Genomic DNA, 22,500 nt, shown 5'->3' with positions numbered 1-22,500 from the left:
AATATCAATACAAAAAAATATATAATTTTTTTTTGACTGTGAATAACACCATGCTAAAATTTACCAGACCTGAAGAATCTAAGCAAATGAATAAAGGGAAGATTGTAACTGAGGGGTACAATTCCCTGACTGTATTGTTAGATATGATACTTACTACCACTACCTCTTGTACTTTAGACTCTGGCCACCCAGTACTAGGTATAAATAATTATGATAAACACTCCCACCTGATGAAACGGATCCAACACAAATGTACCAAGTCGAAAGTCTGCGTTTAATAATAATACATAGCAAAAGGTATGTACAACGATCACTTAATTACATTTATGATTTGAAATAGTATGCACTTTTATGGCAAATGAGTATTCGTAGGTAGATCAATATCGAATGTCCAATCTCTGATTGCGCAGGAAGCAAATATACAACCTGGAATATTTAGGGAACAATAGCAATGATACTTGAATGATTATATAGCTGGATACACTAGGGGAAGGTTCCGACTGCTTGTAGGACAGCTGGAGGGGGGGGGGTAGAGTCTGGCTGTATCCCGTCTGGCCGAGGGTATCCTGGGAGAGCCCACAGTCGTGCGACCCGGTGCCCAGCGATCCTCGATCCACAGATGAAAGCAGTTGGACTCTCTGTGGCCGGCGTCCTCCGGTCCACGATGGAGAGACGTGAGGCGACCTCGTCGTGTAGAGCGTCTTCTCACCTGTCGTCCTCTCCGGGGGGGGTATTTCCAACACACCGCAGTGTTGGCCTTTATCCATAGAATAATCAAAGTACTCAAAGCATAATCCAAGCCGGGGAAGGCTAGCCGTCGTCGGTAGAATAATCCAATATACAGGTCCACTCGCTCTTTGGCCTGGAGCTCCTCGGGTGCAGCTTCACGTGGGGTCAACCACCCTGGATAAGCGTCCAGCTGATGCCCGAAACGATGGGGGTGCTGATTACTATAGAACTCTTACCGCACGAGGCACTACATATGAATAGACTATTATTAGCTTAATAGAATACGTCCAACTCGACGATATAGTGCCAAATATGACTATTCAAATATTAATATACACAATGTCTCAATGCCGATACTGGGCCGAATTGGCCTTACTGCCCACACGTGGTTCGCGGGGAGGCTTTTGCGTCTGTCACTCTGTTGGAGGGTAAGGAACTGGACTAAAAGAAAGCTCTACTTTAATAGCGCAGTATATATACGCACTATGAACAAATAGTACCATTAGTGGTGCGGTAGACATATTCCTACGCGGAACTAGGACTTGTCCATACATGTTGAGCGGTACGATTGAACCTGGTCTGAGGGGTATGGCGACCTGGCACCAAGGTCTCGTCCAATGGTAGAATGGAGACTATTATGGGATGTTCAGTAGACTAGAAGGGATATTCAATGCATATTGTACAAGGAATATACAAGGGATATCAGGGGATATACAAATACAATTAAATATATATATATAAATAAATATATATATTCGGTTTAATCTGATCCTTCAGAACAGCCGCCCCCTAATTGGTCCCAACCCAATTAGTTAAGCAGAGACAGATTAACCGCACTGTCTACCACTCAAGGGTTCGCTGTAAGGGTCAGTCAACTCACAAAGTCATAGGGTCATGGTCATCATCGATTGTGTCTGGGAGTCGGGGCAGTTCTATGAGCCTCGCCACAGGACGGGTGTAAATGCGCCCCTGGACGAGTACTTCAGCTGCTCGGACCTTGCCATCGGCACCGGTGATCACTTTGCTTACGCGGCCAGCCGGCCACATAGCTCTGGGTAGTGACTGGTCAATAATCATGACGACTGTTCCTTCCGTCAAATTGTCTCTCTCTTTTACCCACTTCTGGCGGGTCTGTAGAGACGGTAGGTAGTGCAGTAGGAAACTGCTCCAAAACTTGTCGGCTAATACTTGGCTGTACCTCCACATTCGTCGGCCGCTCGCTTCTTCAGGCCGGTACATTGTCTGGGGTAACGCGGGATCTAGCCGCCCCATCAGGAGGGTGTTGGGGGTGACTGGGTCGACATCTGCTACATCACTGGAGACGTAACCGAGGGGCTTTGAGTTCAATACTCCCTCAATCTCCGTGAGGACTGTCATTAGGACTTCTTCCGCCACAGTCTGGGCCCCAAGTACTGCGTACAGGGCTGTCTTTATAGAACGTACTTCTCGTTCCCAAGTTCCACCGAAGTGGGGTGCGTTTGGGGGGTTGAATTGGAAGTCAATCTGGGCTGGAGCGAGGTGGGTCTTAAGTTCTGGGCCCATAGCTTGGAAGCTCTCCCTCAGCTCTCTTTCTCCGCCTTTGAAGTTTGTCCCGTGATCGGACAATAATGTAGACGGTTTTCCTTTCCGTGATGTGAATCTTCGGAAGGCCATAAGGAATGAGTCTGCGCTCATGGTCGGAAGGAGCTCGATATGTATCGCTCTGGTGGTCATGCATTTGAATACAATACCCCACCGCTTCTCGGTGCCTCTTCCTTTCTTTATGTGCAGCGGGCCAAAACAGTCCATGCCTGTTGAGTGGAATGGCTTGTCGCCGAGTCGGAGGCGACATGGAGGTAGGTCAGCCATCCGTGGTATGCTGGGCTGCGCGCGCCACTTTCGGCAGTCTAGACAGGTTCGCTGGAAGCGTCGCACCGCCTCTCTTCCTTGAAGTATCCAGTAACGACGTCTGATTTCCGCGAAGACTCTCTCTGCTCCTGCGTGGTGTACATCCTCGTCGTATTTCTTTATAATCAGCTCTGTGACCTTGTGTCGGCTGTTCAATACGATCGGGTACTTAATGTCATCCGGTAAATTGGGGGCTCTCCGCAGGCGACCACCCACTCTGATGAGGGTATGTGTGTCACTCTCGGGGGCCAGATGAATCAATCTGCTGTCTGATGGGACGGGCTTTCCTCCCTGTAGACAGTCTAGTTCATCGGGGAACGAGTCTCTCTGGGCTCGTTGCAGTAGAAGCAGTTCTGCTTCCTCGTAGTCAGCTGCTGACATATCAGCGGGGGACTGAATCTCTGGGTGGTGCCGCAGGAATGTCCGTTGCTGCGCACTCTCTATGGTAATGCAATCGTCTATGTTGGGGTCTGCGGAGACAACAGTGCTCAATCCACAGAACATGGGTTTCTTATTCTCAGCCTCCTCGTCACTTGCTTCCCTCGGGGTGGGCGTGGGCCAATCTCCTTCCGGGAGCTTGAGGAATGCTGGTCCGTCACTGTAGATGTTATGACGGGTTAAGTCATCTAGGGACATTCCCCGGGTGATGACGTCAGCTGGGTTGTGTTTTGTATCAACATAGCGCCAGTTTGCTTCTCCGGTTAACTCTTGAATCTCAGTGACTCTGACTCCCACGAAGACTTTGTATTTGCATGAATCCGATTTGATCCAGGCGAGTACTGTCGTGGAATCTGACCACAGGATTGTTCTATGCACCGGAATGGTGAGCTCACGTTGGATGAGCGTGGCTAGATGCGCTCCTGCGAGGGCTGCGCAGAGCTCTAGACGTGGGATAGACTGTTGCTTGCGTGGGGCTATTCTCGAGCGGGCGAGGATGAATGCTGTGTAGATCTCTCCCCCCTCTTCTTGGGCCCGCAAGTAGGCTACTGATCCGTAGGCGACCTCGGAGGCGTCACTGAAGACGTGTAAATCCATTTTACATGTCTCTGGCCTCACCGTGGGTGGGAAGTAGCTTCGGCGTATATTAACGCCTGGGAGTGAGTGGAGTTCCATCTCCCACTCTCTCCAGGTGGATGTAAGGTGTGCGGGAATGGGGTCGTCCCAGCCCTGGTCCTTGTCCCACAATGCTCGTACAATCATCTTTGCCCTGGTGGTGTACGGTAGTATACATCCTAACGGGTCATATTGTCGGGCGAGTGTTCTGTACACACTCCGTCTGGTGGTCGGTATTGCCGTCGACCTTCCCTGCTCCGTGGTCAGGGGTTTGTGTCTATAGTGGAGCGAATCTGTTTTGAAGCGCCACACTAGTCCTAGTGTCATCTCTTGGGCTTCTCCTGGGATTGTGGCCATCCAGGTCTCGCTGCTCGCTGCCTTGTCCTCGGAGGAGAGGCTGCGCAGTACGTGCGGATCGCTGCTGGCCCACTGCCTGAGATCAAAGCCGCCTTTGATCAGAGAGGCGCAGAGTTTATGTAGGAGAGCCTCGGCTTCTTTCTGGGTCGAAACGCTTTGTAGACAGTTATCTACGTAGAAGCTGTTCTTCACACTGTGTCGGACCTCTTCGTCCGCTGCTGGGTCCTCTGCGACATGTCTCTGTAGTGCAAATGTAGCACAGCATGGGCTGCATGTAGTTCCGAAAGGGAGGACTTCCCATTGGTAGATGGCTGGGTGCTCATCTCCTGGCCTCTCTCTCCATAGGAACCGCAACAGGGGCTTGTCCTCCTCTACTAATCTCACCTGCAGGAACATCCCTTTGATATCCCCGCTGATAGCCACCTTGTCCTGGCGGAAGCGGAGTAGTACGCCTAGTAGGGAGGGGCCGAGTGTAGGACCGGGCAATAGCTCTTTATTCAGATTTTGGGATCCGATCTGGTAGCTGCAGTTAAACACGATGCGGTCTTTGCCGTTGTGATGAACCTTGTGGTGGGGCACGTACCACGATTCAGTCGTCTGGTCGGCCTCTTTAATGTCAATCTTTGTGACGTGTCCCGCTGTGATGAGCTTCTCAATCTCAGCACGGTATACACTTTCTTGGGCGGGGTCCTTGGCTAAGCGCCGCTCTGTGTTTAGTAGGTACCGCTCTGTGGCGTCTTTCTTTGCGTGAAAGGTAGGCATCCCTTCCCGCCGCAGGAGTGGCGTGGCGTATCTCAACACGCCGCTGACTGGGACTCTCTTTGTTCCCGTCTCGAGGAGGTTAATGGCGTAGATGTCGTCTTTAGAGCGAATGTCTTTCTTTTCGTTCTTAAAGGGCATTTGTTCTAAGGTCCATAGCCTCTCTACATGCTGCAGGAGTGCGGTGTCTCCCTCTGTGACTCGGGAGTGGAGACAGCTAGTGGCTGTGGTTCGGTTGAGAGATTTGGCGAGTGGGCCTTGGAGAGTCCATCCTAGGCGGGTCTCGACTGCTGCAGGACAGCCTCTGGGTCCGGTATGAACCCGGTCTATCGGGACAATGAGGTCTGCATGGTCGGAGCCTATCAACAGTGTCGGGGTAGCACCGTCTATGAGTGGGATCGGTAGCTTGCGTAGATGTACATATTTCTCCATCAGCTTGGCTACGGGGTATGTGTACCGCGAGAGTCCTATTTCTTGGCTGGTGAAAGCGTCTGTAATCCTGTACCGTCGCTCGGGCTGGCCGCTTGCTGCGATAGAGAATGAGACATTCTCGCCCTTTATCGTTTTCAAATCTCTTCTTATTGTCCGAATTGTCATTTGGTTTTCGCTCCCCCGCAGCCCTAGCTGGGCCGCAGCGGACGCGAGCAGAAGGGTCTTCTCTGACCCGTCATCAAGGACGGCGTAAGTGTCCATGACTTTATTCTGGTAGCTCAATGTCACACGGACTACCTTTAAGAGCACTCTGGCTCCGCTGCTGCTGGCGGGGTCGATGTACATGACGCTTGCTTTGCTGCTTGATGGTGCGGGTGGAGGCCGCCATCTGTTACTGTCGTGGAGTATGTCCAGATGGGCTCCATCGCACCGACTGCACTTTTTCTTTAAGCGGCATTCGGCTGCCATGTGTGATCGCGCACAGCGAAAACAGCGTCTGTTGGACTTTATCCATTGACTCGCTTCCTCCGCATTCATCTTGGGGGATGAGTCACATTGTGACAGCCAGTGTTCTTTCTCACAGTAGGGGCACACTATCTTCCACTTCTCCTTTCTTGAGGGGGTACTGTGGCTCCTACTGCTTGGCACTGACTCCGATTGGTGCATGACAGTCACCGATCTTCTTCCATCATTTAGTCTCCTGGTTCCTTCTCTGGAGCCAGGGGTGCTCCGTCCGAATGTATCTAGCCGTAAGCTGCTGACTTCTCTTGCCAGGAAGTCGGCTAGATCGAGGAGGTTCGGTTCGGGGCCATTAGGGTCTCGGTGGTCTCTCTGCCGCCTAAAGCGCTCCTGTCGGGCGGGCGGTAGCTTCTCCAAGATCCTCTCTACATTTGAGTTGGCGTATAGTTCATGCCTACCCTTTTCCCTCTGCGCTCCCAGCATCCCTACTAGGGACTGCACTCTGATGGACAGGTCGTCCAGTGCTCGATTGTCTGTTGCTGGGGGTAGGCGGTCGATGTGCCTGATCTCCTGGATCACGTAATCCCATATACGTCCATATCTCTGGTCCAACGCTACCAGCGCTGCGGTGTATGGGGTCGTGGAAGTGGCGTAGGCGAGCGCTATGTTGTGCGCGCGGGGTACCTTTAAATGCTTCAGTAGTATCGCGTATTTATGGCGTTCATCAATGACATCCACCAACATTGTCTCCAGACACATGCGGAGCTCCGTATACTGGGCCCGGTTCTCTAGCGTCTGTAGCGCAGCTCCGCGGGGGTATAGCCTGGGCTGTACTGGACCTCCTGGTCCGGTAGAGTACTGTGCTGTCGTCGGGCGTGGTTCTCCTCCTCTTCCTCTTCGTCTTCCGTTAGGTCATCCAGGGCTTGTAGTCTCTGATTTAGCCTCTCCGCAGTGTATGCTGCTCCTTCCCGGTGGCTGGGTCTCGCTTGGACCGGTTGGGGAAGGGGGTCTGCGGGGGGTATAAACCTTGTCTGTTGGTCAAGTTCAGGGTCGCTTACTCGGCTAGGGGATGCCGCCCTGGAGTGATGTCTAGACGAGTTCCTGGAGCCTCTGGTGGAGGGAGGGGGTGTTGTCCTTCTGATCAGCTGTTCTATTAGTTGCGCTTGTGCTCTGTCGCGCTCGGCTTCGCGCTTGGTGAGATCCGATTCTCTCTGGGCGCCGGTGGCGGCGCGCTGGGCGTCGGCCCGGTCTCTTGCCATATTCTCTTCCATCTGAATGCGTCTTATTTCCAGGCGTATGTGCTCTTCTTCGCTCCGTTGCTGTATCTGCAATCGATCGCGTTCACCCTGGAGTCTATCGCGTTCAGTAGAGGCTTTCAGGCTGACGAGGAATGCCTGCTGTAGTGTCCTCTCTGCCTCGCTGGGAGAAGACGGTTGTATAGGGGAGCCGTCCCTTGGGGTACTCCGTGCGGAGTCTTGGAGCTCTATCTCCACGGTGCTCTCCTCATCTTCTTCCGTGCCGAGTTCTCTCTCGGTAGTGTTGTCTTCCTCCCGGGACTCGTCGGGGACTACTTCTTCGGTATTGGCGGGGTGTAAAGTCATGTCTGGTTCCCCCTGGTCCCCACCGTGAGCTGGGTCAGTTACGTTAGAACCCATAGGGGCCTCTATGGTCGGGGTAGCCTGGTCGTTAGGGTTAGACATAATTTTACTTTCTAGTTTTACCGCGTTTACTGTTGGTAGAAGACTAGGTTGTTGACTGACAGCGTAAGCCTCTAGGTACTGAGGGAGCTGTCGTTTGCGCCGCGGGCGTTGTTGGTCAGGAGGATCGTTTCGTGGAGTGTTCATCATAGGCCATTTTAATATTAATAACACTATATTAATATTACACTGATTACCATCCGGCTCGAAGGACCAATTGTAACTGAGGGGTACAATTCCCTGACTGTATTGTTAGATATGATACTTACTACCACTACCTCTTGTACTTTAGACTCTGGCCACCCAGTACTAGGTATAAATAATTATGATAAACACTCCCACCTGATGAAACGGATCCAACACAAATGTACCAAGTCGAAAGTCTGCGTTTAATAATAATACATAGCAAAAGGTATGTACAACGATCACTTAATTACATTTATGATTTGAAATAGTATGCACTTTTATGGCAAATGAGTATTCGTAGGTAGATCAATATCGAATGTCCAATCTCTGATTGCGCAGGAAGCAAATATACAACCTGGAATATTTAGGGAACAATAGCAATGATACTTGAATGATTATATAGCTGGATACACTAGGGGAAGGTTCCGACTGCTTGTAGGACAGCTGGAGGGGGGGGGGGGTAGAGTCTGGCTGTATCCCGTCTGGCCGAGGGTATCCTGGGAGAGCCCACAGTCGTGCGACCCGGTGCCCAGCGATCCTCGATCCACAGATGAAAGCAGTTGGACTCTCTGTGGCCGGCGTCCTCCGGTCCACGATGGAGAGACGTGAGGCGACCTCGTCGTGTAGAGCGTCTTCTCACCTGTCGTCCTCTCCGGGGGGGGTATTTCCAACACACCGCAGTGTTGGCCTTTATCCATAGAATAATCAAAGTACTCAAAGCATAATCCAAGCCGGGGAAGGCTAGCCGTCGTCGGTAGAATAATCCAATATACAGGTCCACTCGCTCTTTGGCCTGGAGCTCCTCGGGTGCAGCTTCACGTGGGGTCAACCACCCTGGATAAGCGTCCAGCTGATGCCCGAAACGATGGGGGTGCTGATTACTATAGAACTCTTACCGCACGAGGCACTACATATGAATAGACTATTATTAGCTTAATAGAATACGTCCAACTCGACGATATAGTGCCAAATATGACTATTCAAATATTAATATACACGATGTCTCAATGCCGATACTGGGCCGAATTGGCCTTACTGCCCACACGTGGTTCGCGGGGAGGCTTTTGCGTCTGTCACTCTGTTGGAGGGTAAGGAACTGGACTAAAAGAAAGCTCTACTTTAATAGCGCAGTATATATACGCACTATGAACAAATAGTACCATTAGTGGTGCGGTAGACATATTCCTACGCGGAACTAGGACTTGTCCATACATGTTGAGCGGTACGATTGAACCTGGTCTGAGGGGTATGGCGACCTGGCACCAAGGTCTCGTCCAATGGTAGAATGGAGACTATTATGGGATGTTCAGTAGACTAGAAGGGATATTCAATGCATATTGTACAAGGAATATACAAGGGATATCAGGGGATATACAAATACAATTAAATATATATATATAAATAAATATATATATTCGGTTTAATCTGATCCTTCAGAACAAAGATGATTAAACAGAAGGTTTTGTAGATACAGTACTGAATTCTGCCATCCGGACACATGCCATTTGAAATATGATTATAGAATATAAAATATCAAGCCTAAAATGGTTATGCGATTAAAATGCGATTAATTAGATCAATTAATTACAAATCCTGTAATTAATTAGATAACAAATTTTAATCGCCTGACAGCACTACATTTTACATTTAGTAATTTAGCTGAACGCTTTTATCCAAAGCGATTTACAAGTTTTGTACAACAAGACAGCAGGAAGGGTACAACTCTATCAGCTGAGTAACAATGTTCATCAAAGTGTTGAGTGCTACAGTGTAGGTTAGTTTATTAGGACAAGTGCATGACAGTAAGGTTAGGGTTACGGTTTTATTTATTTTTTCATTTCAGATAATGATTGAAAAAGTGCGTGTTTAGTCGACGGCGAAAGATTGGACGAGTTTCGGCTGTCCTAACTGGGGTGGGAATTTCGTTCCACCATTGTGGGGCAAGGACAGAGAATAGGCGACTTCTCTTTGATGACCCTCCCGGAGCTTGGATAGGAGTAGGTCTGAGGCATTTACTTGGGTATGTACTTTTAGGCAAATTTTCTGAAAATATGGCTCAGGTTTAAGAGGTTAAGGTTAGAGGGTAAGGTAAGGGATAGGTTTATAAATAACTTTTTTAACATGAAAATTAGGATGAGTCACCAGGGTTTAGCAGCTGGGTCCTGGACGCTTGTATCCTTTCGGCAAGCAACAAGCCCTTCCGCGTTGCTCTGATTGGCCGAGCGCGCGCATGAGCCGCGACAAGCCCCTCAGCCAGGCAGGAATACTAAGCTCCGTTTAACGCAATTTATACAAATGGAAGTATTGATTTCGCCGTAACAAATCATTAAAAAAATATACCGTTAACTGGAATATGTTGTTTCTTTACACATATGTTGGATTATGTAATTGGTTTGTCATGACAAACCAATAAAAAATCACGAATTAACCGGTGGCTACAACAACACACAGTAACTACACGCATCATTGTTTACAATGAACGGTGGGGCTAATCTAAAGGACTGGACACGGACGCGTTAAACAGCAATCAATTAATTTAATATAACAGTCCGGTTCTGTGTTTGTTTGTGTCTGTAGATTGTTGGTGAACAACTAACTTTAGGTTAGTTTAACTTGTCCGTGTCCAGTCCTTTAGATTAGCCCCACCGTTCATTGTAAACAATGATGCATGTAGTTACTGTGTGTTGTTGTAGCCACCGGTTAATTCGCGATTTTTTATTGGTTTGTCATGACAAACCAATTACATAAATCCAACATATGTGTAAAGAAACAACATATTCCAGTTAACGGTATATTTTTTTAATGATTCGTTACGGCGAAATTAATACTTCCATTTGCGTTAAGCGGAGTTTAGTATTGCTGCCTGGCTGAGGGGCTTGTCGCGGCTCATGCGCGCGCTCGGCCAATCAGAGCAACGCGGAAGGGCTTGTTGCTTGCCGAAAGGATACAAGCGTCCAGGACACGTCCCTATGACACTACCCACCAGGAAGATGTAGGTCATGCTATTTCCTTTTATTATTTCACTGGGCTGTACTTTAATACTACTCTATGGAATATGAGTCCTCCAGATGACATCACTCAGAGAGGAGGACAAAATCCAAACTCTCGCAATAAATCTCAAACAGTTTAAGGGCAATTCACGCATTGATATGCATAATAAATCAATGTTTTATTTGAGTGAAGGGCATGTTGTTGAATCTTATTAAATGATTTTCACTGTTAGTCAACCGTTGTGGTAGAATTTGGCTTCTATAGCGGTGAAATGGACACACACACACACACACACACACACACACACACACACACACACACACACACACAAGATGGTAATGTATGTGTTTATCTGCATCATCAGCTGTGTGGCGGGTTGTAATGTGATCTGTAAGCAGCTGCAGCCTCGATGTACTGCAGTCTCACACACACACACACACACACACACACACACACACACACACACACACACACACACACACACTTAATAAGTACTGTGATCCACATAAGTATGTGCAGATAGCTGGGAAATGCTAAGTCTAATAATGGCGGTGATGAGAGCGGTGCTGGGAGTACAGTACGTCTCATTATAATGTAATAAAGAGAGAGAGAGAGAGAGAGAGAGAGAGAGAGAGAGAGAGAGAGAGAGAGAGAGAGAGAGAGAGAGAGAGAGAGAGAGAGAGAGAGAGAGAGAGAGAGAGAGAGAGAGAGAGAGAGAGAGAGAGAGAGAGAGAGAGAGAGAGAGAGAGAGAGAGAGAGAGAGAGAGAGAGAGAGAGAGAGAGAGGTCTGCATATGGCGGCCCTTCTCGAGGGCTGGTCTGTACCTAGTCAAGGATCTCCTTAGTTTTGGGTCAGTCACAGTGCTCAGGTACTCTGCCACTGTGTACTCTCTGTTTAGGGCCAAATAGCATTCCAATTGGCTCTGGTTTTGGATTGATTCTTTCCAATGTGTCAGATAGTTTTATTTTTGTTTTCTTATAATTTGGTTTAGTCCAGTGTGGTTTCTGTCTGGTGGCTCTGCTTGTGTTTGTGAGCAGAGTCCCAGAACCACCTGGCTGAGTGGGCATCTCTCTAGGGGTCTCTCTGTAGGTGAGGGCTTTGTTATGGAGTGTGTCTGGGTCACTTTCTTTTAGGTGATTATAGAATCGAAATGCTCTCTTTTGGATTTTGATGATTAGTGGGTATCTTCCTAGTTCTGCTCTGCATGCATTATTTGGTGCTCTCCGTTGGGTGCGGAGAATGGATTTGCAAAATTCTGCATGCAGAGTCTCAATTTGGTGTTTGTCCCATTTTGTGAAATCTTGGTTTGCAAGTGGGCCCCAGACCTCGCAAACCATACAGGGAAATGGGTTCTATGACGGAGTCTAATATTTTGAGCCAGATTTGAATTGGGATGTCAAGCTTGATGTTCCTTTTGATGGCATAAAAAAAGCCCTTCTTGCTTTATCTCCCAGGTCGTTCACAGCTTGAAGTTGAAGTCCCCTGTGGCGCTGATGTTTAAGTCGAGATAGGTGTCGTTTTTTGTGTGTTCTAGGGCAATTGTGTCTAGGAGGAATTTGTGTTTGTGTTGTTGTAGGCTGGGTCTTTTTTGGAATATCATAACTTTTGTTTTGGTTAGATTTATTGTCAGTGCCCAATATGTCTGGGAGAATTTGTGTAGAAGATCAATGTGCTGCTGTAGCCCTTCTTTTGTTGAAGACAGCAGCACCAGGTCATCTGGGGGATGCCAGGTACTGCAGCTTGTTCCAATGTTTTTGCCAGTTCGTTGATGTATTTGTTGAAGAGGGTTGGACTCAAACTGCACATGTTGTTGGTGTACATTGACTTTATGATGTCGAAGGTTTTCCCTCCAATGCCACTTTCTAATAGCTTGTACAGCAGACCCTCGTGCCCAATTGAGTATAGTTTGCTTTCAAATTTGTGCTGTTATGAGTCCTTAGTTCCATATATTGGGGAAGATCCTGGAGCTAAGGACAATGTTAAGACGTTTTAGTATAGCCAATTGGAATTTGGACTCTGTGAATTTTATCATTTTATTTAGGATACCATCCGCGCCGCAGGACTTCTTGGTTGTGTGATTTTATTTTGTCCTGTAGTTCTTGTAATGTAATTGGGGAGTCTAGTGGGTTCTGGTAGTCTTTTATGGTTGACTCTAGGCTTTGTAGTTTATCTTGTATGTGTTTTTGCTGTTCATTCTTCTGTATGACTGTATTCTTCTCCACACTTTAGATCACACAAACACACTTTATATTTATTGATAAAGGATTTGCACTACAACTCGTACACCTACTGTAAATTGTACCTAAATTGCACCTCATCCCATTTCTGCCTTGCACTATATAGTATTGTATATTAGTACACTGCACAGTATTGTATATTATATGGTAACTCAGTTACGTCTATTCTGCATCGAACATTGTACATATGTCTAAACTGAACACTGTGACCTCATTTTTTATTTATTTTTTACTTCTAATTTACATGCTATACTATGTTATTTTATTTCATACTTATCTTGTCTTGCACAGTCTCTGGAGCGTAACAGTAAGAAGCATTTTGTATAAAAGTATTCTGTACTTCTGTATGACAACTATTAAAGAAACTTGAAACTTGAACTTGTATTGGGCTATAGAGATTGGAGAAGTGGTTTACCCATACGTCTCCATTTTGGATGGGTAGAGATCCTCATGGTGTTGTTTGTTTAGCTTGTTCCAGTTTTCCCAGAAGTTGTTTGTTTTCATGGATCCCTCTATATCCTGTAGCTGGTTGTAGCGCCCCTCTTCTCCTCTCCTCTTCACTCCGATTCTCTCTTGTCTTTTAGCATCTCCTCTTTTCTCTTCTCCTCTCTTTCTTCTCTTCTCTGTCTTCTCTTCTCCTCTCTTTCTTCTCTTCTCTGTCTTCTCTTCTCCTCTCTGTCTTCTCTTCTCCTCTCTTTCTCCTCTTCTATGTCTTCTCTTCTCCTCTCTGTCTTCTCTTCTCCTCTCTTTCTCCTCTTCTATGTCTTCTCTTCTCCTCTCTGTCTTCTCTTCTCCTCTTTCTTCTCTTCTCTGTCTTCTCTTCTCCTCTCTTTCTTCTCTTCTCTGTCTTCTCTTCTCCTCTCTGTCTTCTCTTCTCCTCTCTTTCTCCTCTTCTATGTCTTCTCTTCTCCTCTCTGACTTCTCTTCTCCTCTCTTTCTCCTCTTCTCTGTCTTTTCTTCTCCTCTCTTTCTTCTCTTCTCTGTCTTCCTCTTCTCTGTCTTTTCTTCTCCTCTCTTTCTTCTCTTCTCTGTCTTCCCTTCTCTCTTTCGCTTCTCCTCTTTCTTCTCTTCTCATCTCTGTCTTCTCTTCTCCTCTCTTTCTTCTCTCCTCCTCTTTCTTCTCTTCTCATCTCTGTCTTCTCTTCTCCTCTCTGTCTTCTCTTCTCATCTCTGTCTTCTCTTCTCCTCTCTTTCTTCTCTCCTCCTCTTTCTTCTCCTCACATCTCTGTCTTCTCTTCCCCTCTCTTTCTAGTCTCTTTCTCCTCTTTTCCTCTCCTCTTCTCCTCTCTTTCTAGTCTCTTTCTCCTCTTTTCCTCTCCTCTTCTCCTCTCCTCTCTCCTCTCAAAGGAACCATCTTTTAGAGTGTAATAATGGATAAGCAGAGAGCACATATGGTGTATCATCTGCATACATACACACACGCGCACACGCACACGCACGACACACACGCACACACACACGCACACACACACACGACGGTACATCAGGACGTCTACGTACGACTTGTCTCTGCGGTGGGGGCCTCGTCGCTGGGGGCTGCCCTGCCGTCTCCGTGGCGATAAGGACTTCCCTCGGCTGCGCTCCTTGATGGGCGACTGGGCGCTCGACGATTTCAGGATCTATCAAATAAAAATATAAAAATCAATAAACAACTAGAAAACAAACAATATCAAATATTATGACAATATCACTCCAATCCAAGTTTCTTTCCTCTCTGTGTGTTCAGTACAATGCTATCTGGCTGCAAGTTAGCCTCGCTGAGCAGCACAAATGAATGGAACCACTAGCCTAGATTAAAACTCCGGGAGAGGTGTTTTTGGCTAGCCACAGCTAGGCTAGCGGTCCGTATCCGCTTCCAGTCATTTGTGCTAAGCTAGGCTAGCTTGCAGCCGGATAGCTTTCTACTGAACACACAGAGAGGAGATTGGTGTCCATCTTCTTGTCTGACTCTGGAGAAGACGGTAAGCGCATTTCCCATAATGTTGGCGTGTTCCTTTAAATCATTATGTAACAGCATCATGTCATATGGAACAGCAAGAACCTTGTTGTCAGATGGGGGCGTCCCTGAGACAAAATGGCCCACGGTCTAATGTGTAGCAGTTTGTCTGACCTTGAAACAACAAAGTCAAACCGACAGTAGACCGAGTTTAGCTGCTTCTCTTTCCCGGCCATTAATCAACTCAGTGTGAGTTTCCTTGAGGATTCTAAGAGCTATTTTCTTCTTATTACCCATCTTTCTTCACTGTTCGCAAATGGAGGCTTTTTTTGCAATGGAGGCATTTTTGTTTAGTTTTCTCTGAGAAAATCAATTTAAATCAGCGGGGGAGGAAGGAGGAGGGGGGGGGGGGGGGGGGGGCTCCACCACCCACCACTGGGCACATTAAGCCTCAGACACAAAATGAGAAATATGAATTTGGCTAAAACAGCTCCTGTGCGTGCATGTCTGTGTGTGTGTGTCTGTCTGTGTGTGTGTGTGTCTGTCTGTGTGTGTGTGTATGTGCGTGTCTGTCTGTGTGTGTGCGTGTCTGTGTGTGCGTGTGTGTGTGTGTGTCTGTCTGTGTCTGTGTGTATGTGTGTGTGTATGTGCGTGTCTGTCTGTGTCTGTGTGTGTCTGTGTGTGCGTGTGTGTGTGTGTGTCTGTGTGTATGTGTGTGCGTGTGTGTGTGTGTGTCTGTCTGTGTCTGTGTGTATGTGTGTGCGATGAAAACAACAGTTGAAGCTGCCATTAACAGCTCAGTGGGTGAGGAATGTTCAGAGTGAAGATAATAGCAAACGCAATTTAGAACAGAACAACACACACACATACAAACACGGTAGCCCCCGCAAAAATCAACGACTTGAATACAAAAACATTTCATATATTTAATCTTATTTCATCTTCTGACAGCCGGGCTGCCCCCCCCCCCCCCCCCCCCAAAATGTAATACCTGTGCAAATAAAATTTAAGACGTTTTAATTCCTTTTAAGGCCTTAAATTGAGAATTATGAATTTAATAACTGGACTTTGAAGAAGTCTTTATTCGGCATGCAGTGACACCAAACATGCGATGGACAATGTTGTGCATGTTTTTCTATTGGGTTTATCTTATCAGGGGGGGGGGGCCCTTGCGAGCACGGGGAGAACATGCAAACTCCACACAGAAAGGCCTGGGAGATACCCAACCCAATAGGCAACGAGGAAACCTGGTCCCCAAGCGGGAATCGCACCCTGGACCTTCTAGCTGTGAGGCGGCAGTGTTAACCACTACACCACTGTGCCGAATTTAAGACTTTTTAAATACCCTGCAGATAAGCCTGTTAACCCTTTCACTACCACACTACAGAATGTTAACCCTTTACTATCACACTACAGACGGTTAATGTAGTGTGGTAGTGAAAGGGTTAACCCTTTGTCATGAGGCAGTGAAAGGGTTAACCTTCTGTATTGTCGCAGTGAGAGGGTTAACCATTTGGTAGTGTGGCAGTGAAAGGGTTAAGAGTAGAAGCAGCAGCATGTTTATAGACTACTATGCTATACTTGTGAGGACTTCTGGACAGTGGCCACTGTAACAACCCCAGGCCCAGCCCTTGGTGGGCCTGTTATGATAAAGACATTGGACATTCCCTACTTCCTGACAGTGGTCTCCTACCTGGTCTCCTACCTCCCTCTAGTGGCCAGATGAGCCAGATGGTGCAGGCGGCCATTTTGGTCTGGTTAAATGTAATAGAGTTAATTTCCGCTTGTTTGTTATCTTGGGCCATCCCTGCCTTTGTTTGATGTCGTCCCCCTGTCTGGTTGTTGTGTGTCTTATTGCCCTTTGTGTCCAGGTTTGATTATTCCTATACACGTTACCCTGCCGTCTCTGCCTCCTCCATTCCTGTCCGCAAACTGAGTTCTTATCGCCTTCCCTCACTACCCCACCAATCGTAACAGGCCACGTGTGGTCTATTTATTTATTGGTTGTTTTCACACAAGCCATTCAGCCTCCCCTTTAGCCATTCAGCCTCCCCTTTAGCAATTCAGCCTCCCCTTTAGCCATTCAGCCTACCCTTTAGCAATTCAGCCTCCCATTTAGCCATTCAGCCTCCCCTTTAGCCATTCAGCCTCCCCTTTAGCCATTCAGCCTCCCCTTTAGCAATTCAGCCTCCCCTTTAGCCATTCAGCCTCCCCTTTAGCCATTCAGCCTACCCTTTAGCAATTCAGCCTCCCATTTAGCCATTCAGCCTCCCCTTTAGCCATTCAGCCTCCCCTTTAGCCATTCAGCCTCCCCGCTTCAATCGAATGGAACGCTTACTAAGAGAGAGACACACAATATGGCACCTGGTACCTGGCTGCTGAGAGGCGTTGTGACATCACATGAACATAAAGGTGCTTTACTGTAAATAAACTAAGAAAATACACACTTTGTGTGTCTGTGTGTGTGTGTGTGTGTGTGTGTGTGTGTGTGTGTGTGTGCGTGGCATGCCCATCTGTGTACATGTGTGTCTGGTGTTTGACTGCGAGGGACACAGAGGGACTGTAGGGGAGAGAGATTAAACGGTAATTAAATCACAACACATGCCTTTAAGACAATGTTTGAGGTGTTAATTATATGGAGCAATCTTTGAATTTCATATCCATTCCATCAGGCTGCCTGCGTTTCAGTGGTCGAGTCTAAGTGTCTGGAGAGTTCCTCCATTCCAAACACACACACACACACACACACACACACACACACACACACACACACACACACACACACACACACACACACACACACACACACACACACACACACACACGATTAGATCTATTTATAATAACACACATTCAACTGAGTAGAGCACATATGACACCAAAAGTCCCCATCTAACACACACAGCTGACTGTGTGTGTGTGTGTGTGTGTGTATGTGTGTGTGTGACAGCTGTGGAAATATGACCTAGATATCTGTCTGCTAGATATGCTGCAGATCATATCCACCCTCCCTCCCTCACACACACACACACCAGCAGTGATCCGGGGGGATACTGCTTTGCGCTGTGCCCCGTGTTAGACGTGCCCCCCCCCTCCTGTCTGGGCACCCAAGTGGCGACCCATGTAACATGCTGCGTCGCGAAGCGGCCGACCCGGGTTCGATTCCCAGACCCGGCGTCCTTTGCCGAATGTCTTCCCACGCTCTGTCTCCCGTTCCTCCTCTCTCTCTCTCTCTACCGGACTGCCCCGGTAGTACAAACAAATAAAAATCGACCAAAAACAGAATAAAAAATAAATAAAAAGAAAGTATCTCTGTCTGTCTGTCTGTCTCTCTATGTCTGCTTGCCTGTATGTCTGTCTAACGTGGTCATTCTCAGCCTCATATTTCTGTGTCTGTCTGCCTGTCTGTCTGTCTGTCTGTCTGTCTGTCTGTCTGTCTGTCTGTCTGTCTGTCTGTCTGTCTGTCTGTCTGTCTGTCTGTCTATCTGTCTGCCTGTCTAGTATTTCATGCTGTTTGGAAGCAGACCAAAGAAAATCCTCCATTTCCTGTGTCAATTCCTTACCAGCACACACACAGCTATCATAGCTACACACACACTTACTCGCGTGTCACCAACAAGGACATTGAACATTGTATTCTCAAGGAATCAATCATCAATCATCAATCACCCCCTCAGCATCGACGGGGCACCGGTTGAGAGAGTGAACAGTTTTAAGTACCTCGGAGCCCACATATCCGAGGACTTGACATGGACCACACACATTGACAGTGTTGTGAAGAAGGCACGGCAACGCCTCTACTTCCTTAGGCGCCTAAGGAAGTTCCAAGTCATCTACTCATGTACAATAGAGAGCATCCTGGCAATATCACCTCCTGGTTTGGGAATATCACCGCACAAGACCGTAGCAGACTACAGAGAGTGGCCCGTTCAGCCGAACGCACAATTGGAGGGGGGCTTCCCACTCTCCAGAACATTTACAACAAGCGGTGCATGGGTAAGGCTAAGAGAATTATCAAAGACTCCAGCCACCCAAACAACTGCCTCTTTGAACTGCTGCGGTCAGGCAAGCGATACCGGAGTCTCATGGCAAGCACAGAAAGACTCCGAAGAAGCTTCTATCCCCAGGCCATCAGGTTGCTCAACGAACAATAAACACTATGCAACAAACATCAAATGCACTCACAGCACACACATCCACACGCACACACTCACTTTAAACAAACAACTCACTGCAGCACCCACTCTCCACACTTTAGAACACCTAAACACACTTTATATTTATTGGTAAAGGATTTGCACTACAACCCATACCTCAGTACACCTTACTGTAAATTGTACCTAAATTGTACCTCATCCCATTTCTGCTTTGCACTATATAGTATATTGTATATTAGTATATTGCATAGTATATTGTATATTGTATGGTAACTCAGTTACTTCTATTCTGCATTGAACATTGTACATGTGTACATACTGAACACTTGTGTCTACGTACGTGATTTCTATTTTTTACAGTCTCTGGAGCGTAACAGAAAGAAGCATTTTGTATAAAAGTATTCTGTACTTCTGTATGACAACTATTAAAGAAACTTGAAAGTTGAAACTTGAACCAATCACTTCTAGTGTCTGGTGAAACACACACTCACACACTCACACCGTGTGTGTATGTGTGTATGTATGTGTGTGTATGTGTGTGTGTGTGTGTGTGTGTGTGTGTGTGTGTGTGTGTGTGTGTGTTATATATGTGTGTGTGTATGTGTGTGTGTGTGTGTGTGTGTGTGGTATATAATTTGTGTGTGTGTGTATGTGTGTGTATGTGTGTGTGTGTGTGTATATATGTGTGTGTGTATGTGTGTGTATATATGTGTGTGTGTGTATGTGTGTGTATGTATAAATGTGTGTGTGTGTGTGTGTGTGTGTGTGTGTGTGTGTGTGTGTGTGTGTGTGTGTGGTGTGTGTGTCCTCACCAGTGTTGTGCTAGTTACTGAAAAATAGTAACTCAGTTACTTTACTAGTTACTTCATTTCAAAGTAACTTCGTTACTGTACTAGTTACTTACACCCAAAAGTAATGAGTTACTGTGAAAAGTAACTATTTAGTTATTTAAAAAAAAAGATAAAAAAAAAAGATTGCTCCCGAGTCCCATGCCCTATAGTACTCAAAATCGGTTGATCAACTTGACAGTTTCCATTCACATCACCGAACTCTGCTAAGCAATGTGGTCTAGATACAAACACAAATCTGACACAAACAAATGTTGTCCCGAGTCATATAATAAGAAGTGCGCCGGTTGAAGTAACAGCCTTGATGTCGCCGGAGCGTTTCATTATAACCATTATAATTCAAGGGTACTACGACTATGCTTGCACCTCATGGTACCAAAGCACCTCAAAGGCGCTTAAAACAAAATTACAAACATCACAAAACAAACTGGTCAGACTACTACTTGACCTGAACCCCAGAACCCACCTCACCCCTGCCCACTTTGACAACCTAGGATGGCTTAGAGTAGACGACAGAGTACAGCAACTTGCAATGGGCCTGGTCTACAAGATACACTATACGACCGGGGTACCCATGTACATGTCAAAATACTTCCCAAAGGTCAGTGAATACCACAACCACTACACCAGAGGAAGCTCAACAAATCATGTAAAACCCAGATTCGGCTCAAACAAGGGACTAACGTTTCGCAATTATGCCACAACAATGTGGAACGCCCTACCCAAAGCTATGGGTAACAGTATTTGAATACCGTTTATGTCACAAATGTATCAGTACTAAATACCTATATGTCCCTATGCCATAAATGTCATGTATGTTGTGTATGTCATAAATGTCTATATGAATTGAAAATGGGGGACCCTGATGGAAACAAGACAAACGTCTTTCTCAGGTCTGCATCCCCTTAACAATTGTATGTATTGAGCCGTACTGTATTGTACCCATTCTGCAAGCTGTTAAATAAAGTTTTCATTCATTCATTCATTCACCATCTTGCAAGTTGCAACGTTGTTTAAGATATCAATCAAAGCATTGCAACGTTAGAATAGTTAGGATATCAATTGTGCATGAAAGGACTATATTTATATTGTTTGATTAGTATTATGAGATTCCCTGGCAGATTTCGTACAGTCAAAATCCGTTGATCAACTTGAGTTTCAGTGAACACATTGCACTGACTCACCAAAGTCTGCGGTGGTTGAGATGTAGTAACGTTACGTTAGTCCAGTTGACTCCAGCAGCGCCTCAAACATGTTCTTTATCTCGTTTCCATGTTGTATATTAATTATCTCTCCAAGTAGTTGCTAAATGGTTTGTTAGTTTGTTACTGCGTTCTTTTTATGTAGATTCATAGCGAGCGTTTGTGTTGTTTACAATAGAGAGGGTCTATTTCTTTCCGTAGCCGCATTTCTTGCGCACTTCTGATTGGCCAGTGGCCAGACTCGCCTCGTATCATTCTACGCGGGTGGGGATGAGGATAATAATAATAATCACTACCGCTCGCTATCAATCTACGCCGTATATAACGCAAATAACGCAGTGACGAACCATTCAGTAACGTAAGTAGCGTTACTGAATTTCAAAAGTAATGCGTTAGAGTACTAGTTGCGGCAAAAGTAACTTCGTTTCTGTAACGTGTTACTTTGTAACGCGTTAGTCCCAACACTGGTCCTCACCTTCATCCTCATGTCTCTCCCGTGCTTCTCCAGCTCCTTCCTCATGTCCTCGGCTCCGAGCCGCGGGGCGTTCAGCACCAGGTACTTCCACTCGATGGCCTGGAAGACGTGAGGGTCGTGTGGCACGTAGAGACCTATCTTCACCTGGAGAGAGAGGGGGGATACAGGGAGAGAGGGGGTGGGAGAGGGAGGGGAGAGATACAGAGAGAGAGAGAGAGGGGGGGGAGAGCGGGGGGGAGAGAGAGGGAGAGAGCGGGGGGAGAGAGAGGGAGGGGAGAGATACAGAGAGAGAGGGGGGGGGGAGAGAGAGAGAGAGGGGGGGGGGGAGAGCGGGGGGGAGAGAGAGGGAGAGAGCGGGGGGAGAGAGAGGGAGGGGAGAGATACAGGGAGAGAGAGAGAGAGAGGGAGGGAGAGATACAGGGAGAGAGAGAGAGAGAGAGGGAGGGGAGAGATACAGAGAGAGAGAGGGGGGGGGGAGAGCGGGGGGGAGAGAGAGGGAGAGAGCGGGGGGGAGAGGGAGGGGAGAGATACAGAGAGAGAGGGGGGGGGGAGAGAGAGAGGGGGGGGAGAGAGAGAGGGAGAGGGGGGGGGGGAGAGAGGAGAGGGAGAGAGGGGGGGGGGGAGAGAGACAGGACACTATCAGTTTCTCTCCTGAACTTCTTCCATCTAGTCCTCTATAGTATCCATCCTTATTACCTGGCGTTTTCACATTCGCCAAAATGCTTGATTGTGATTGGTCAATAGCCCCTGACAGCGGTGAATTATTTTTCGACAACTGACCGCTGCCATGGGCAACGCGCAATAATCACCGGTGATTATTGCTTTTCGCAGCTGAAGCAATCAAGCCCACTGACACACACTGCATCAGTGCAATCAGACACACCTGCCGGCTGCTGGCGATAATAATAATCACTTTATTTGGGCCGACAGAGCCACAGAACAACTGCGTCTGCATTTGATCTCGTCTTGTCGATGGTGTAAAATGAATTAGGTATATTGTTAGTAAGTTAGCCATGTAATAAGCGGGATAATGTATAGCCTATACTCGGTCATTGTCGCAAAATAATTGACCTTCACTACGTTTTAAAACACCTC

At 47.0% G+C, this 22,500-nt stretch overlaps 1 protein-coding gene across 1 annotated transcript in view; it reads right to left on the bottom strand.

Annotated features, from left to right (window-relative positions):
* LOC311228218 (tubulinyl-Tyr carboxypeptidase 2-like) overlaps positions 1-22,500 on the bottom strand; it is a gene marked incomplete at both ends in the record, with an annotated part of 147,457 nt that overhangs the window by 3,388 nt on the left and 121,569 nt on the right. The window contains 2 exons of the mRNA XM_084314129.1: positions 14,288-14,406; positions 21,406-21,549. Coding sequence (XP_084170255.1) covers positions 14,288-14,406; positions 21,406-21,549 — 263 coding nt within the window. The remainder of the gene's footprint in view (positions 1-14,287; positions 14,407-21,405; positions 21,550-22,500) is intronic.

The sequence above is a fragment of the Notolepis coatsorum genome, assembly GCF_963971535.1.
Source record: "Notolepis coatsorum genome assembly, chromosome: 5".
Classification (NCBI taxonomy): Eukaryota; Metazoa; Chordata; class Actinopteri; order Aulopiformes; family Paralepididae; genus Notolepis; species Notolepis coatsorum.
Note: the sequence above shows the minus strand (reverse complement) of the source record. Positions and strands in the feature narration are given on the sequence as shown.